This window comes from Fusarium musae, chromosome 2 (assembly GCF_019915245.1).
Source record: "Fusarium musae strain F31 chromosome 2, whole genome shotgun sequence".
Classification (NCBI taxonomy): domain Eukaryota; kingdom Fungi; phylum Ascomycota; class Sordariomycetes; order Hypocreales; family Nectriaceae; genus Fusarium; species Fusarium musae.
This window is the reverse complement of record NC_058388.1, coordinates 1,524,544-1,540,049: the sequence shown is the minus strand read 5'-3', so window position 1 is coordinate 1,540,049 and position 15,506 is coordinate 1,524,544. Positions and strand designations below refer to the sequence as shown.

The following is a 15,506-nucleotide window of genomic DNA, read 5'->3' as shown; positions in this document are numbered from 1 at the left end:
TCGATAAAGAGATGCATCGTCTTGCCCGAATTGGTTCCTAAAATGCAAAAGTGAAGTGAATCCACGTTTACCGTAGATCCCTCCAGTTCCAGCTCAGGGCAATTTGTTCCGTGTTAGACAAGAGTTGATTATATTGCAGCAAACCTTTTGCGCAGCCCAACGAGGCACACGAACAACGCAGCCACTCAAACCCGCAGCAGACTCAGCCTTAACGACGGTGTAGTGGAGTTTAGAACTCGTCAGGTCGCAGAAAGTTGACCTCAACTTCTCAACTTCGAGCCGGTTGTTTGTTTGTGAGCCCTCTTTTTCTCCGACAGGAAAGGGCTTGTCTTTCAACACGCAAACACACCAAAGTGAGACACGGCGGGAAGTTTCTTTTACTTGCTTTTTCCTCGTTGAGCTCGTGGAGATTGCGGAGACAGCAGAACCGACTCAGGATAAACGCGGCAGGGCAATGTACAAAGGTAAGACAAGAACGGATTGAGTCGGTGGAGGGTGGGCCGGCGGATGAGAAAGCCACAGGGCAGCGAGCCGTAACGATGCCTAGAAAGGACCGCCAGTAGCTCGATCCGGACGGCAATCTCGAGACAGAGTTTTGATGGTGGACCGCAAAACTTGAGGCGGACGTTCCAACACGAGGCCAGGCCGTTAGGAGTATATCGTTTTCAAGATGTGTAGTGCAGTATAGCTAGTGCAAAGAAGCGAGACCTAAAGCCATTCGCATCGCTACATATGTAAAGATGAGACCCCAGAGGTCGACCTTCTCCATATACATATGCAGAATGCACGAGGAATACCGACGAGGGTGTGGGGGGTTTCCCTCGCAAGGGGGGGAGGGGTGTCTCCTGTGACTGCGAGCGATCAAGGAGTGGTGTGTGTGGGAGGGTAGTGGGTAAAAGCCAGAAAGCTGTATGTACAGAGTAGACAACTGATGAATTCTGAAGACGCCGTTGAAATGTGTGTACAGTACATGGGCATTTAGGGTGTGGATGAAGCTGATAAAGACGGAGAGTGGCTCAAACCGTGTATGACAGGACGTTGAACGCTCAGCGGGAGACTTCACGCGGGTAGGCAAGACAGAGGCTCACAAACAGACAGATACTCACCCGCCAACAAGCGCAGCAAATTATTCAGAATCTGAAATGGTAGAAAACAGACCTTGAGGTAATGGGATGGACGCTTTCGGATTCGGGGATAGACCGGTGAGCTAGGGTATAGTACTATGGAGCTCTCAGCCGACTCTTCTTCTTGTCGTTGATCCTGGCCAGGTCATTGCCAGGTCGGGAAAAGCAAGAGAACCGTCAGCCGTTGAAAGAAGACGTGGGTAGGCACAAAAGCCCTGGCCCGTAGCCATCTGATAGGTGAAGACTGTCTCAGGAAAGGGTTTTCAATCAAACCCATTCCCATAGACACAAGCTTCTGATCAACGGAACGGGAAGCGGAAGAAGCAACGAGTAAAGCATAATGGGTCGTGGGATAAGACCAGGGAAGTCCTCTCTATCTCTGTCATGTTGTTCCTCTGAAGGTAATAGGGTTTCCTCGTATCCCCCTCCCTTTACCTTTGACTTTACCTTTCCGGAAGGGCTGGTTTTGTTTTCAGACCTGTCAGCCTATTTCACCCTCTTATCCCGCTCCTGCTATGTTGTGTAGTAGAAGATTGGCCATGCCCTCATGAAGGTTGAGCAATGGGAGGGCTCAGAGCTCGTGAGGATGAGGTCAGAAGATGGGGCGTCCCGTATCAGTGTCCACTGCCGGGTACTGTAAAGAGGAGAAGGAAGAAAATGTCGCGCCCGAGCTAGAGAGATAGCCCATCTGAAAACCATCGACTTGCAGCTTTCATAGGGCATCTCTGTCTAATCTAGAAAGCGCGGCGCGCCAAAATCCATGCACTTTGATGGGAAGTGGCTAACTAGGCTCGGTCTAAACTGGAGAAGGTTGAGAGAGAGTTGTAATAGGTCAGACTTTTCTCCCGAAAGGAGTCCACTTCGACAGTTGGTCACCTGTTAGAACAGATCCCCCCCAGACGAAACCTGGTCAGGCCAGGCTTGGGAGCCCAAGCTCCGAATCGTAATATTAACATGCTGGTTCTAGTATAATATTCAGTCCCGGACGGGAGAGTGGTAACAAGGAATCGAAATGGCACAAAGTAAGATCGACTGACGGGACACGGATTAGATACAGAGCATGCAGCAAAATGCAATTGCAGCGGCATGCCCGGCCACTCGAGAGCAGGGGTATACGATGACCCTTGTGCTTGATGTAAAGGAAATTCCAATGACCAAGGATGATTATCGCCGACCATGGGCTGGTTGACATTAACTTTGGGGTCTGCTCCATCGATGGAAAGTGAAAATGACACCGAGGTATGGGTGGCAGCGAGGATATCAGTTCAGCTTATTAGCCCGAAACACAACAATCGTTCAGCTTCAGCCTCGAGCGGATCAGCCCGCGGCCTCATCTCTTTCTCTCCTATAGACTGATGCACACTCTTCTTGCCTTCCCGAGCATGTAGCTCTGATACACGGAGCACTTCAAGGTCAAAGCCCGACCGGAAAGCGAGATCCGGGAGCTCAGACTGTCTCAAAGGGAAGACGGGGCGGAGATGGGGTGAGTGAGAAGGGAGGGGACTGATGAACAAGGCTTTAGTTGTTTGATTCGCTCAGCCTTGTTCCTCATCTTATGCCCCAGCCCATGACTTTCTCCCTTGCCTCTCGCGTCTCCTCGCCTCGCCTTACTTGCTTGCCTCGTGGTCCCAGGATGGCACAGCCATAACTTGTGTAATAAAGCAAGTGCCTCAGGATGTTAAGGGTCCTCATCGCTAACGAGGAGAGACATGGGCCCGAAGCTTCATCGAAGCACCCTTGTCTTTTGCATCTGCTTGCTCCTCCAAGCCCTCAGGCCGAAGCCATTGGGCGGCATGGCTTATGGGTCAAGGTCTAGTGCAGACGAATATCGTAGCCGTGGAGATACGGCACATTGTAAACTTGCAAGCCCAGTCCAAACCAGGAGGAAGAAGCGAGAATTCATGCTGACTATCTCACTGTAACAAACCGGTGCACGTGGTCCACCTGACGTTGAAATTTTTTTTTTCTTTCTTTCTTCCTCATCTCGACGTATCAGGTGGAGAGGGAGTCGACAAAAAGATGTCAGATGCATGCTGAGTTCATCCTGGCCGGTTGCAATGTTGATTGTGAATCCTGTTCACGATGCTCCTTTCTGTTTGACCTTATCGATTGTAGTTTAGTTCATATCGCTGATAGTTTCGTGTGTCTTGTTCGCTTTATGCGGACGAGCAACCATGTCGAATGAAGACTACCTCTACCACCACTATCAAACCCCCTTCTTCTTTCAGACCTTACTCGGCACCATGATGACATTGTGCTCGGGATGCCGCAACTGGAATGTCGGTGGGTCAAAAATTTCTAGCCATGCCATCCTATCCTGTATCTTGAAGGACATACATAGATGGACTGAAGGTGCCATGGTACGGTGCCCAGTAGCATTTTGATGCGTCGCGTTGCTTTGCCATGGCTTCACTGTGGATGGAAGACGAAGATCGACCGCTACTCTGAGCAAGGTTGAACTGGGGCTTGCCAGGCACTAGGTAGGTATGGACAGGACAGGCCAGGTCAGGTCAAGGACAGAGGCAGGCTAGTGGGACGGCCCTTTCTGGAGCCAGTTTGACAGCCGCCGCCTGCCGCCGCCCATGGCATGGCATGGCCAGTTACCATTCCGCCCCTAGTCCATCCCATCAGCATCCATGTCCGACATCCATGGCACTGGAGTACGTTACCTTGTCCACGTTACGGTCTTTTGTCGTGGTCCTGCTTTTCTGAGCGAGTGATGGTAAGTTGTGAGAGGGATGGTGATTGCTCGAGTAGCATTCTCATTTCTTCAACGTTCGTATCCAAGTAACAGAGTCGGGATGAGGGATCAACATCTTGGCTGGATCCTGATGGGGACGGTTAGCGCAATCTCCGGAGGGTTCAATCAATGGACATGCAGATACGGCCACCATTATACATAAGCTTGCCCCAGACATTTTGTCATTGGGCAGCAAAGGTGTCCGTACCTGTTCTGCTGTATTGTGTCAATGTTTGATTGTCCCTGGTTATGAATCCCGATCAGACCTGCGATGCGATGCGATGCGATGCGACAGATGAAATGAATGCATTGATGATGAACGGGCAGAAGAAGATGCAGAGGCACTCCGTACTTTGTACCAGTATGTACAGTATGTAGTGAAGGAGGGGGAGAAAAGCTGTGGCGCGCCATAGACGGTCCAATCCGTCTTCCGGGTGTTGTTCCAGTTGGCCAGTTTGATCAAGATCCCTGGCGCCGGGCTTTAGTACTTATGTAGGTAGGCCGAATGTAATCTAATGGTGTCCAACATATGTTGTTTGCTTTGAGGTTCACTTTGACACAGTTGATAATGGAAGACAACAGTGAGGGAGGAGTCGACGATGCAGCTAGACAGAAAGGAGGATGCATCTGATGTCCTGAGGCTCGTTAGCCCATCTCAATATGTACCTACTATCTTGCCTTGAGATATCGAGTTATGAGAAATTGAAGCATGGAAGGTACCAACCAGTAACTCGCAACATCCAGATGGGACGGGCAATTGCAAAGGTACCTGAATGAATAATCAAGGCAGGTATGACCTGCCTGCCTGCCTCATATGCCCACATCGATCTGGACTCACCAGGGAATTCTGAGCTCCGGGTGCCCCTGTATGAAGCTGCCAAGCTTGACCGTAAGCAGACAAAACACACACAGAAAAGAAAAAACGAGGCCTTCCAAGTGGGAAGATGATGACGAGAAAGGATCGCGGCCGCTCGGGAGAGATCTACAAGGTTACCTAGGCACGATGTATGCCTACTCGCGCAGTCTCATTTCATCTCATCTCATGACAGAAGTATCATGCCGGTGCGCTAACTTAGCATCCAATATCATCCATAGCCATGTATAGACTGAACGCCCGGTGTAGAAACTCGCGTATAAGTGGCCGAAACCAACCAATCGCTCTGCAATTCTCTGCTTTGATGTCGATATTAATCGTGTGCCTCGCATAGTGTTTGGTCAAATGTTTGCTAGTCAGGCGCTGTCAGGGGTCGTTTATTCAGTCAGTCAATCAATTCATCAATCAATCAATTGATGCCCTCTCAGGGGTGTTCCTTGTTCATGTTGTCGGTTTGAGGATGAATGGACTATTCCTAGGCGCCATATACCCCTTGTATTTCGATTTAGGTACCTAGGTAGTTAGATCTTATCAACACTGCAGTTGTTCTGCACATGATGATGCTTATAATCCTTTCACATGTAGTGATGCCACAGGTAGGTAACTATTAAACTTAATGTTGTGCTTTTATAGCCGGTTCAACCTTATCTGGGATTTGTTGAGCTTGCTGCCGCGAACAACTACCTACTGCCTAAGCTGCGACTTATATCCATATCCGCAGTAGGCTGTATTCACCAGATCTGTACCTACCTACCGTAGGGACTAAGGCAGACAACACTACAAAAATTGAATAACACAGATACTTGTGGGGTAAATATGGCCCATGATCCTTGAATCTCATCATGCTTCATTGAAAGAAAAAAGTTTAAAGATGGCTTCCCCTGTTCTGCAGCCACTCTACCTGCTGCTGCTGCTGCTGCTGCTGCTGCTGCTGCTGCTGCTGCTGCTGATGTTAGGTATGGTGGTGACTTTCATGGAGTGCACTAACTTGTTAGGTACCTTACCTTGGTTTATTGTATTATGGAGAACTTAGGTAGGTAGGTAGTAAGAAGGGACTGTTGGCTGTTGGTTTACTGCTCAACTCCCCCTGGCCTTTTGCTCCCCGCTAACCTTGTTTGGGTCTGGTGTGGGCTTCGGGACGTTTTTCTCGCCAAAGAGGCTTGAGCTCTCCGCCTTTCACGAATCGTCTCTTACCGCCGCCATCAAGAAAGGCTAAGGGTCGGGTGCAGAACTAAGTTCCCTTAATCAGTAAGAAGTAAGCTAGCTGGGGTGTGGACGGAACGGAGCGCATGTTTGATGCTCTACTGTAGCTAGTGTAGGTAGGTAGGTAGGTGTAGGTGTACAGTACCCTCTGATGCTACTCCATACCTCCTCTCTCTCTCTCTCTCTCTCTCTCTCTCTCACACACACATTATTCTGTAAGCACCTTTCGCCTTTAGTAGATACTAGGTACCTTACCTTGGCTGGTTCAGGTACAGCTAATCGCCTTGGCAACTAATGGTCTGTTTCACTTGTCTCGATAAAGTTGAACAATCTCCTAGAAATGCCCTAAAAGTCAACCGCTCTTTTCTTACTCTTTGTCTCTCTGTCTCGTCCCACCTCTCGACTTTAAGCGCCGTGGAAGAATCTACGCATAACCTGATTCGTAGGCCTCAAACCCCTGCGTCTGCGTCTGTACAGTAGCTGCAGCTGCAGCTGCATATCCCACGCATCTGCTGGGCAATCCGGCCGCAGATCAAGAGGCCCTCGGCTATGCAGGTCGAACCACTCCCAACTGCATCCCATTCCCGCTCTGCTTCTGCTCGTTGACATCAGATGGTGGCGTTTCGTCCATTTGAATGTCACCGTTACCGCAACTATACCCGTCAATTGACCTGTTGCTGCTGTAGCAATAGCTTTCAATTCGGCTGAGTCTCGCCCCCAGGAGCAGTGCTGATTTATTATCTGTCAGCTCTCTCATGTTACGACAATCGGTATCATAAACCTTGCTTGGGTTTGTTATTGGAAATATCTCCGCTCGGTCAAGCCTTTGTGCATTTCAGCCGCCGGGATGAATGGCAACCCGCCAAGTTGTTGTAACTATCCATTAATTGATGATGACTGACTGCACTTTTATCATCGATAATCATTCATTTTGTTTCATCTTTCGAGCAAACTGATTGCAACTCCTTGTGTACTCCGTACTGGATAGCCAACAATAGTAACTGCTAGGCTTACTTCTGCTTGCGTGATACCCAACGTTGCTTTTTCTTTTATCCCGGAAAACTAACCCGGACATAGGCTTTCGTATAAAATCCACATCCGTAGTTACTCCGTTCCGTGTTGCTCTCCATCTTCATCTTAAATCTCGCCCTTCCTTGTTCATCGTCGTCTGCCGTTGACCCAAAATTTCTCTCCCCTGCTCTAGACCCATCAGCCTACCATGTAAGTGTGCACGCCACTTCTGACTTCCCCCGGAAACTATTGTGCCGATCATTATCGTGCCTGGTCGAGCCAAGTCGATGCTTCTTGTCAACCAGACGTGCTCGTAGCCGTGCATCCATTGTCAGCCCTGTTCATGTTGAACATTTGTGCTGCTGGTGCTATTGTTGTCGTAGTAGTATTCAGCATCCCATCCATCCCACTCAGGGCTCCCCTGGTCTGTGAAGTTTTCTCTCTCTCTCTCTCTCTCTCTCTCCATCTCTCCGTCAGACACTCGAAGCTAAATCAGAGTCGCAAACTGGTGGCTGGCTGGCATGGCTGCAGTAACAGTCTGATGCGAAGCGGCGGTCCAAGTTATCTGGCAATGTCTCGCTCGCTCCCCAAGCCTCTGGCGTTGCCGCGGGATCATCCCCTTCAATCTCTCCAAGGTTTCTCTTCATCGCTTGACAATAGTTACTGTTACAATGGTTAGCGTTGCTCTGAGCTTAATACAATGCAACCCTAGCCGCCTTGGTGCAACGGATCAGACTGAGACTGGGATCATGGGCGCCCTGGCTCATCAACGAAGCAAGATCCCGACTGCATCGGGTAGATCAAGCTCACTGCGGCCTAACTAAGTACTTGTCTCCCCCATTCTCAATCTGTCATTAGGCTGCTGCTGGGGTCGAGGGTTGTTGTCGGAGACTCCGGGGGTAACCTACCAACATCCTCATCACACAGTTCGTGAGCCAGGCCCACGCGTTGAGGCTGATGCTTGACTGACTTGCCATAAACGATGGCCGTCTTGAACACCTCCGTAATGCTTCGGTGAATGGCGTTACACTATGTGGTAGCTCGATTAGCAATCCAGGATTCCTAATGTGGATTTTGGGCATGAGGCTCCGCAGGGGACAGCCAAAAGGGCGCCCGCCACATGAAACTGATCTGACTTACGAAATCTTCAACAGTGCAGCGCGTAGATCGGAGCACGACAGGCTGAGAGTAATCAGGCTGCTTGCCCTTGGGCTTTGTGTACACGCGGACAAGGTTTAGCTTGTCCCACATGGCCTCCATCAGCTCATCAATGTTCCATCCATGCTCGGAACTGATGGGGACAGCATTGGGAATTCGATAGAGAAGGTCAAGCTCCTCAATGCTGATGGAATCAATCTTGTTCAGGCAGTAGACAACTGGGATATAACTGAAGAGTTGGATAGTTAGCAAACTGAAGTTATCTCGACTTTGAAAGCAGCTGTATTTGCCACACTTCTACACTTCAGCCTTACCTTCTGCTCTTTGCTTCAAGAACGTCGATCAGGTCATCAACGGTAGCGTCACACCGGATTGTAATGTCCGCAGAATTGATGCGATATTCGCTCATGACAGCCTTAATCTCGCCGTGGTCGATATGTGTCAGGGGTACAGTGCTGGTGATATTGAGGCCACCCTTGTCCTTCTTCCTGAAGGTGATGTTGGGGGGTTCCTTATTGATGCGGATTCCGAAACCCTCGAGTTCCGCCTCAATCACCCGCTTATCCGTCAGAGGCTTGTTGACATCCAGCACAATGAAGATCAGATGGCATGTCTTAGCGACGGCGATGACTTGTCGACCTCGACCTCGACCATCCTTGGCACCCTCAATGATACCAGGAAGGTCAATAATCTGCAAGGGGGCACCTGGAGAAATACATGTCAGCCACGATGTTTGACGCACAAAGGAGCCGCCTTCTGATGATGATGATGGTGGTGGTGGTGGTGGTGGTGGTGGAATTGGAGATTGGGCATCAAGCCGAGAACAAGAAAATAGCCGCGCCGCACCGCATCCGTTGATCGAAGTGGAGGTGGGGATGGAGAAGGCGAGGGGGGAGGGATATCACAAATGACTAACCATTATAGACAACTTGACCAGGCACAGAGGTCAAGGTGGTGAATTCGTAGGCTGCAGCCTCCGAGTGTTGGCCTGTGAGTCTGCTCATGAGCGTACTCTTGCCCACTGAAGGGAAGCCGATGAAGCCAATGCTGGCTACGCCTGTTCTGGCCACATCGAAACCAGCACCTCCGCCACCACCTCCGCCGCTGGGAGTCAACAGTTCGCGCTTGAGCTTGGCCAGCTTGGCCTTAAGCTGACCCAAATGGTAAGAAGTCGCCTTGTTCTTCTGGGTTTTGGCCATCTGGTTACACATGTCAGAGCTGATCCCGGCTATCTATACGATAAAGAGTCCCCCATCTTGGGTCTTCGGCAATCATCTTCTCCGATAGCATCGTTTACGGAAGGGTTCGATTGGAATATCACGTACTTCGGCCTCAATATCTTTGATCTGGTAGGGGAACCGGGGTTAGCCAAATCGTGGCAGGCATAGTCTTTCTAGTGGGAGAGCTACATACCTTGTCCACCGTGGTCGCCATGATTGCGGTTGCGGTTACAGAAGCTGTCTCGAGTCGATATTCGGTTGTTGTCTGGCCTCAGATCTTGAGTTCGTGGCTCAATTCGTTGTGTAAAGCACTTTTGGTGATAAATTGCAAAGAAAGTTGAAAATGGCGGGGCACGACAGAAAAACCTGCTCCACACCTACGTCAGCCCGTTTGGCCCTCACACAGCCAATCACATAAGTAATTGATTTAGTAGTTGCCTCCACCGTTTATGTTGAACACTCAGGTCAGTACCGTATCAGCGACCTAATAAGGTGCTTGGGTTTTGAGGGAATGGGATAGATTAGTCTATCGACATTCTTCTCATAACAAAAAAAAAAAAAAAAAAAAAAAGGTTTAGTTTTTGGTATTTTTAAAAAGTTTTGTTGATTGTTGCGTACAACTTATCAGATGCAGTGGCCAGAGTCTGTCTACCAACAAGACAAGACTTGACTTTACCCCGAGTATCCCTCCCCTTGCTTCTCTATAAAGATATCAGTCATGCTTCATTCATAACAGCAACAACGCAATACACCTTGCACACCTCCCAACGTCATTTGCTAATCTTTCAAAGATAATCATCCAACCGGCCGCTGGCCAACTCTTTGTGCAATAGGCCTGTATAGTATTCCGATCCAATGCTCATGAGGAAAACTTTACCATCTAACAACCATTCCCAGTTATTGAGAAAAGTAACAATCCATACCATAGCCCTACACTGTCTCTGCGCCACCCATGATCATTATGCTAACAAAGAAAACTCGGCGCGATAATGTAACAAAGTATGTTCAGCTGCTTGTTGGAGACATTAACTGTCAGTGGGCTGTGTTTCCGTTTGTGTTCCCGTTGATGCCGTTTACAAGAGTCTCGTGCCCAGCATTCGGTATTGTCAAGCTTTCTGAAGTCAAACCAGGCGTCAAAGCTTTGATCATCCCATTCATAGGGGGTCCTCCCGACGTCATTGATTTCTGGCTCATTGGTGATGAATGAATGCCATTGACAAGAGGCGGGCTGAGGTGACCGTTGACGAGATGCTCTAGACCTTGTTCTAGGCATATTCTAGTATAATCTGGGTCGTCTGGCAGCACTTGCACCAGTCCGCGTCGAGGAACTTTCTTGTCGAGAAAAGGTGTACTGCTTGTTTGTGCGAGTTGGGGTTTATCCTCGCCAACGAAAACGCCATTGTGATAGTACTTGCATCGTGGAGCAAGCCTGTTGTACCGAGCAGAATCCGGATCCTGCTTCCACTTCTGACATGTTCCCCATCCCCGGCTTTGTGCTTCTGTCTCCAGAAGTTCCCGGTATTCAACTTCGAGACGAATATTACGAAGATGTGGTATGTTGGGGACAGTATACATAAGATCCGACACCTGATCATGTTAGCTTTTCGCATTTTTGCATATTCGAGTGGCTGGTAGTCACCTTAACAAAGAACATGTCCATATTGAGGAATTTCTCCCAAGCCTCTGCTTTTAGTCGTTGCTTCATCCCATAACCTAGTTCGGAGGGATCCTCGTCACCGTAGTATTCAGGGAGTTGTCGACCGAGATCCCACAGCCTGTCATCGAGAAGAGAGTAAAGACGCCATTCAACGCGCCACAAAGACAACTTTGCTAGTTCAGTCACAGGAGCCCGTTCCCAAGCAGTATCTGTGAAAAATAATCAGTGGCTACCCCAATAAGTTTGATTAATGGACTTACACCGGGAGAGGTCAAGATCCTTCTCGCCAAGAAGGAGAGCTACATGCGTGTTAAGTACCCACTGCTCACGACCTTCGGCTGTGCCATTAGCTTCGTGGCGAATTGTGTCGTATCGGCAGCCTTGAATCCGCTTGAATTTCTCGGCAAGGACCGGAAGCTTGGGGTTTGGACATGTATCGAACCATCGTAGGAGGGGAGGCAGTTTATCGAGGCGGATGCGTTCTTGCTCCTCACGGAATCGTCGCTGTTCAGCTTCCCGTGCCGCTCGTTTGCGTTCCATATCCTCACGATGCGCACGTTCTCGTCGCTCACGTTCTCGTCGCTCTTCTTCCTCGCGTTGACGGCGAGCTTCCTCGGCGGCTTCTCGCTCGAGTTGCTCACGATGCAGCCTCTCCTCTTCCTCTCGCTGTTTCTGCTCCTCCTCCTCCTCCGCCTCCTTCTTCTTTCTCTCTTCTTCGATGCGTTGCTTTTCTGCCTCTTCTCGACGTGCCATCTCCTCGGCTTCGCGCCGTTGCTTCTTCTCCTCCTCCTCTCGTCGCTGGCGCTCTTCTTCCTCCTTGCGTTTGCGCTCGGCTTCACGCTCCTCTAATTCCTTTTGCAGTCTCTCCTCTTCGGCAGCCTCCTCCTTTCGCTTCTTTTCTTCCTCTTCACGCTTCCTCACGGCTTCAGCCTCAGCTCGCTTGCGTTCTTCTTCTTTCTTGCGTGCTTCATGCTTCTTCCGAAGCTCGTCCTTCTTCTTGGCTTCCTCATCGGCTTGCTTTTGCTTCTCTTGTTCGGCTTCCTTAGCTCGAGCCGCTTGCAGTTCCGACTCAGACACAGCCTTGATAGAATCGGCGTCTTTCATCTCCACGTCAGTCTCCTCTGACTTGACATGAATCTGTTTTTCGACACTACTGGCTCGGTCGGTGTCTGCACGGTGAGAGTCAGCGCGCCTATCGCGTTTCTCCTCATCGTGCTTCTTATGACTAGGTTTTGAGGATGATTTAGAAGAGTCTTGAAGATTGCTGGATTTTCGAGGTCTCTCGTCAGATGATAAAGGTTGTTTGGGCCTTTTCTCCTTTGTCTCGCTATCGAGTCGTCGTCGCTTAGGTGGAACCTCACTATCGTCCTTGTCACCATTACTGGGTCGGTCAGGTGTGGTGCTGGCACGATGTCTCTTAGTCGACCCATCGCCAGACACCGACAAGCGATCCCGGGATTCGTCTCTTTTGAGAGCCTTGGTACGATCATGGTACTTTTCGGATAATTTCTCGACTCTGTTCTTTTCGTGTTTGTCGCCTGACTCCTCATGCCTCGACTCATGGGGGCTACTTGGGTGATCTTTGAAAGATGAAGCGTTCGAAGCCATACTGGCGCGTCGTTGCCGCTCCCGTTCCCCTCGGAGCTCCCCCTTCGACACAAGCTTCCTCCTCGGTTTATGTGTTTCCCCATCTGACGATACGCCGGCAGCATCTGAATCAGCATGTTTAGCTTTGAGCTGTTTCTGCGAGATAATCGGGGATTGTTCACGGTCCGAGATATTAATCGACGGAACGGGATCATCTTTACGGGGTCGTCCTGGGCCACGCTTTGAACCCTCATCTCCCTGGTTTGTAATAGAGTTGGATCTTCGTTTCTCTTTGGGGCTGGTAAGCTTGGAGGTGGTTGACTTCTTCTTTGGCTCGGGACTAGAGAGGCTCCTTTTATGCTGTCTGGCCTCCTCCTTTGCTCGTCGGGCACGCAAAGCTTCGTCTTGTTGTTCCTGGCGAGAGTTTGTCTTCTTTCCGCTCCTCTTAAACTCATCGTAGGCGTTCTTCAGCATATGCTCTTCGTCCTTCCAGTTTGGACCTGCCCGGTGTCGGGCAATCTCGTAGTATGTTTCTCCTCTGTACCTTCGTGTGGGATCGAATCCAGCTTGTTCCAAAAGTAACTCTATGACTTTGATATTCTCTTGCCCAATTGCTGCTAGTATTGGCGTCGCGAATTCGGGCTGAGCGTTGAAAATAGGCCGGGGATCAGGATTAGCGCCTCCAAGGCCTAGGAGTAGCTGAATCACCAAGTCATGGCCACCTCGAGCCGCAGCAACCATGGCAGCGGGGTCATTATATCCTTCCTTTACCTGCAAGATGCGTGCGACAGTTTCCTCATCTCCTCGCCCCGCAGCCTGTCGAAGTGTCTTATCATCGAGGGGCATATACAATAGATCGTTTCTCGTCTTTGTTGCGCGCACAGTTCCTGTTCTTCGACTTGTTCCGGAATTTGTAGCCGGGGAATGGCGTGGGCTATCAGGCGCATGCGAGTCCCTCGTATCTTGATCTTGGTGGGAGTGATGTTCTTCTGAGGTGCGCCTCCGATCTCCTGCTCGCTTCCTTGCAGCCATGAGTGCGGCTCGAATCTCCTCGGCGTTATCTGTTTCGTCGCTCACCCGATCTATTGGCTCTTCGCCGTTCACGTTGGCCTTTCTAGGATTGACGCCTGCGTCTAGTAGTAACTTGACAACGCCCAGATGGCCGTTGTCGACCGCATCGAGAAGTGGTGTGTCCTTGTCGTAATTGACACAATCCAAATTGCATCCAGCGTCGATCAGAAGTTTGACGATGTCTTCGCATCCATTAATTGCTGCAATCTGAAGAGGTGTGTTTCCAGCGTAGTCAGCTACATTCAGATCTTCAGGTCTCTCAGTAAGACGTGTCTTGGCCCCTTCGTACTCTCCTCGAGCACAGGCGCGAGCAAGTAGTGTCTGACCGTGGGCATCGAGATGCTTCTTATGAGGAGCCATCCTTGCAGGGGAGGCATTTGTGTCGGCGGCAGGCGTTGCCAAATTACGTAGTTTAGAACTGCGAGGATGAGGACTGCCACTTGCTGATGAGTCGTCAGAGTGATAGTCAGTGGCGTGCAACGGGGGAGGCAGTCGCCTCTTCTTGTGGCCGAGGCCGTTGGAGGAATAGACAGGTAACTGGGAGGATGCACTCCTTCGGTGAGATCGAGCCTGTGGTGAGATGGATCGGTTCTGTGAATCATGGTGTGACTTTGCTGAGAGAGGCTTGTGCTCCTTCTGCGGACGACCTGAATCGATGCTAGCGCTGGTCGTTCGTTGCCGCCTGACTTTGCGGATCTCGCCTTCGTCGTCGGACTCGACTTTGAGACTCTTGCGCTTATGTGATGCCGTGTTTTCACCCGATTTCAATTTCTCGCGAATAGACTTGGCGGGTCGGGGATGGGAATGTTCAGAGTCGGAAGATGAATGCGTGTCATCCGCAAATCGGCGACGCTGCTGCTGCCGGTGATGAGGTGGAGACGCTGGTGCAGAGCTCAAGCCACTGGAGGCAGCTGCATCTTTACCCCGTGACAGCTTCTCGCGTTCGATGTGGGCCGAAGAAATGCGCTTCTTCTTGACAGGGTCACCGCGAGCGTGGATTGACGACGAACTCTTTTCAAGCTCTGGACGATAACCAGCAGCCTTGATTGAAGATTTGGGTGCGTCGCCATCGTTATCACCATCGGCATCACCGTCGCTTCTATCCTCCTGTCTTACCTTCCGCGCCTTTGAAGGGGAATGGCCATCCTTGCCAGGCAATACGATGGTTTCGGCGTCTGAATCGCGGTCTTCCAACGCATCTTGGTCGACAGCAGATGAAGAATTCGCATTCCGTCGTGTGTCTTTATCCTTGTCTTTTTCCTTCTCCTTGTCAACGGGCTCAGAAGGCTTGGGGCTTACTGGCGGGGGAGTCGACTTTGAAGTGTCGGGTTTCGAGTCAGGCCGCTGAGGTGTGTCGCCAGCAGGCCTCGTCTGGTCGGACTGGGCAGCATTCTGCGCATCCATGACATTTACCTGCGAGGACGACTAGCGACTACCACCATTCTGGTGATGATGGTATAGGCAGAAGTTGAAGGGGCGATGGACTCGCGCTGGCGTTGATGCCTATGAACTTAGCCAAGAGGAAAAGCAACGGTCGGGCGCGAGAAAGACAAGAACCAAAGAGGCGAATAAGAGCGCAGTCAACCAGGAGAGGTAATATGGGGGCAAAAAGAAAGAAGAAAAACAAGGCTACGCGAAAAGGCGAAGGATTGATTCGTAGGGGCGATTTGGAGTGTCTGGAAATCGGGCGGTCGGAGGCGTTGAGCAATAGAATACGGAGTACGGTAGGTGAGTAAAGGTGAAAAGAGAGAGAGCGAGCGAGCGAGTGAGTGAGTGGTTGGTTTCGGATTGGAGATAGAATTGGGAGTGGGAGTGGAGGCTCAGCTCAGGTTGGTTAGATTAAGCCCGGTTGAGTTTAAGT

The 15,506-nt window shown here is 50.4% G+C and overlaps 2 protein-coding genes across 2 annotated transcripts; both read right to left on the bottom strand.

Moving 5' to 3' along the window:
- Positions 1-7,795: 7,795 nt before the first annotated feature.
- Positions 7,796-9,544, bottom strand: RBG1 (GTP-binding protein rbg1; the record flags this gene model as incomplete). The annotated part of the gene is made up of 6 exons (XM_044820153.1): positions 7,796-7,981; positions 8,093-8,339; positions 8,425-8,815; positions 9,027-9,309; positions 9,436-9,456; positions 9,524-9,544. The coding sequence occupies 6 exons, from the start codon at positions 9,542-9,544 to the stop codon at positions 7,796-7,798; spliced, it is 1,149 nt and encodes a 382-aa protein (XP_044684453.1).
- Positions 9,545-10,362: 818 nt separating this feature from the next.
- Positions 10,363-15,049, bottom strand: J7337_002423 (uncharacterized protein; the record flags this gene model as incomplete). Its single annotated transcript, XM_044820152.1, has 3 exons — positions 10,363-10,917; positions 10,970-11,196; positions 11,248-15,049. 3 exons carry the CDS (start codon positions 15,047-15,049, stop codon positions 10,363-10,365), a joined length of 4,584 nt encoding a protein of 1,527 aa, XP_044684452.1.
- Positions 15,050-15,506: the final 457 nt, after the last annotated feature.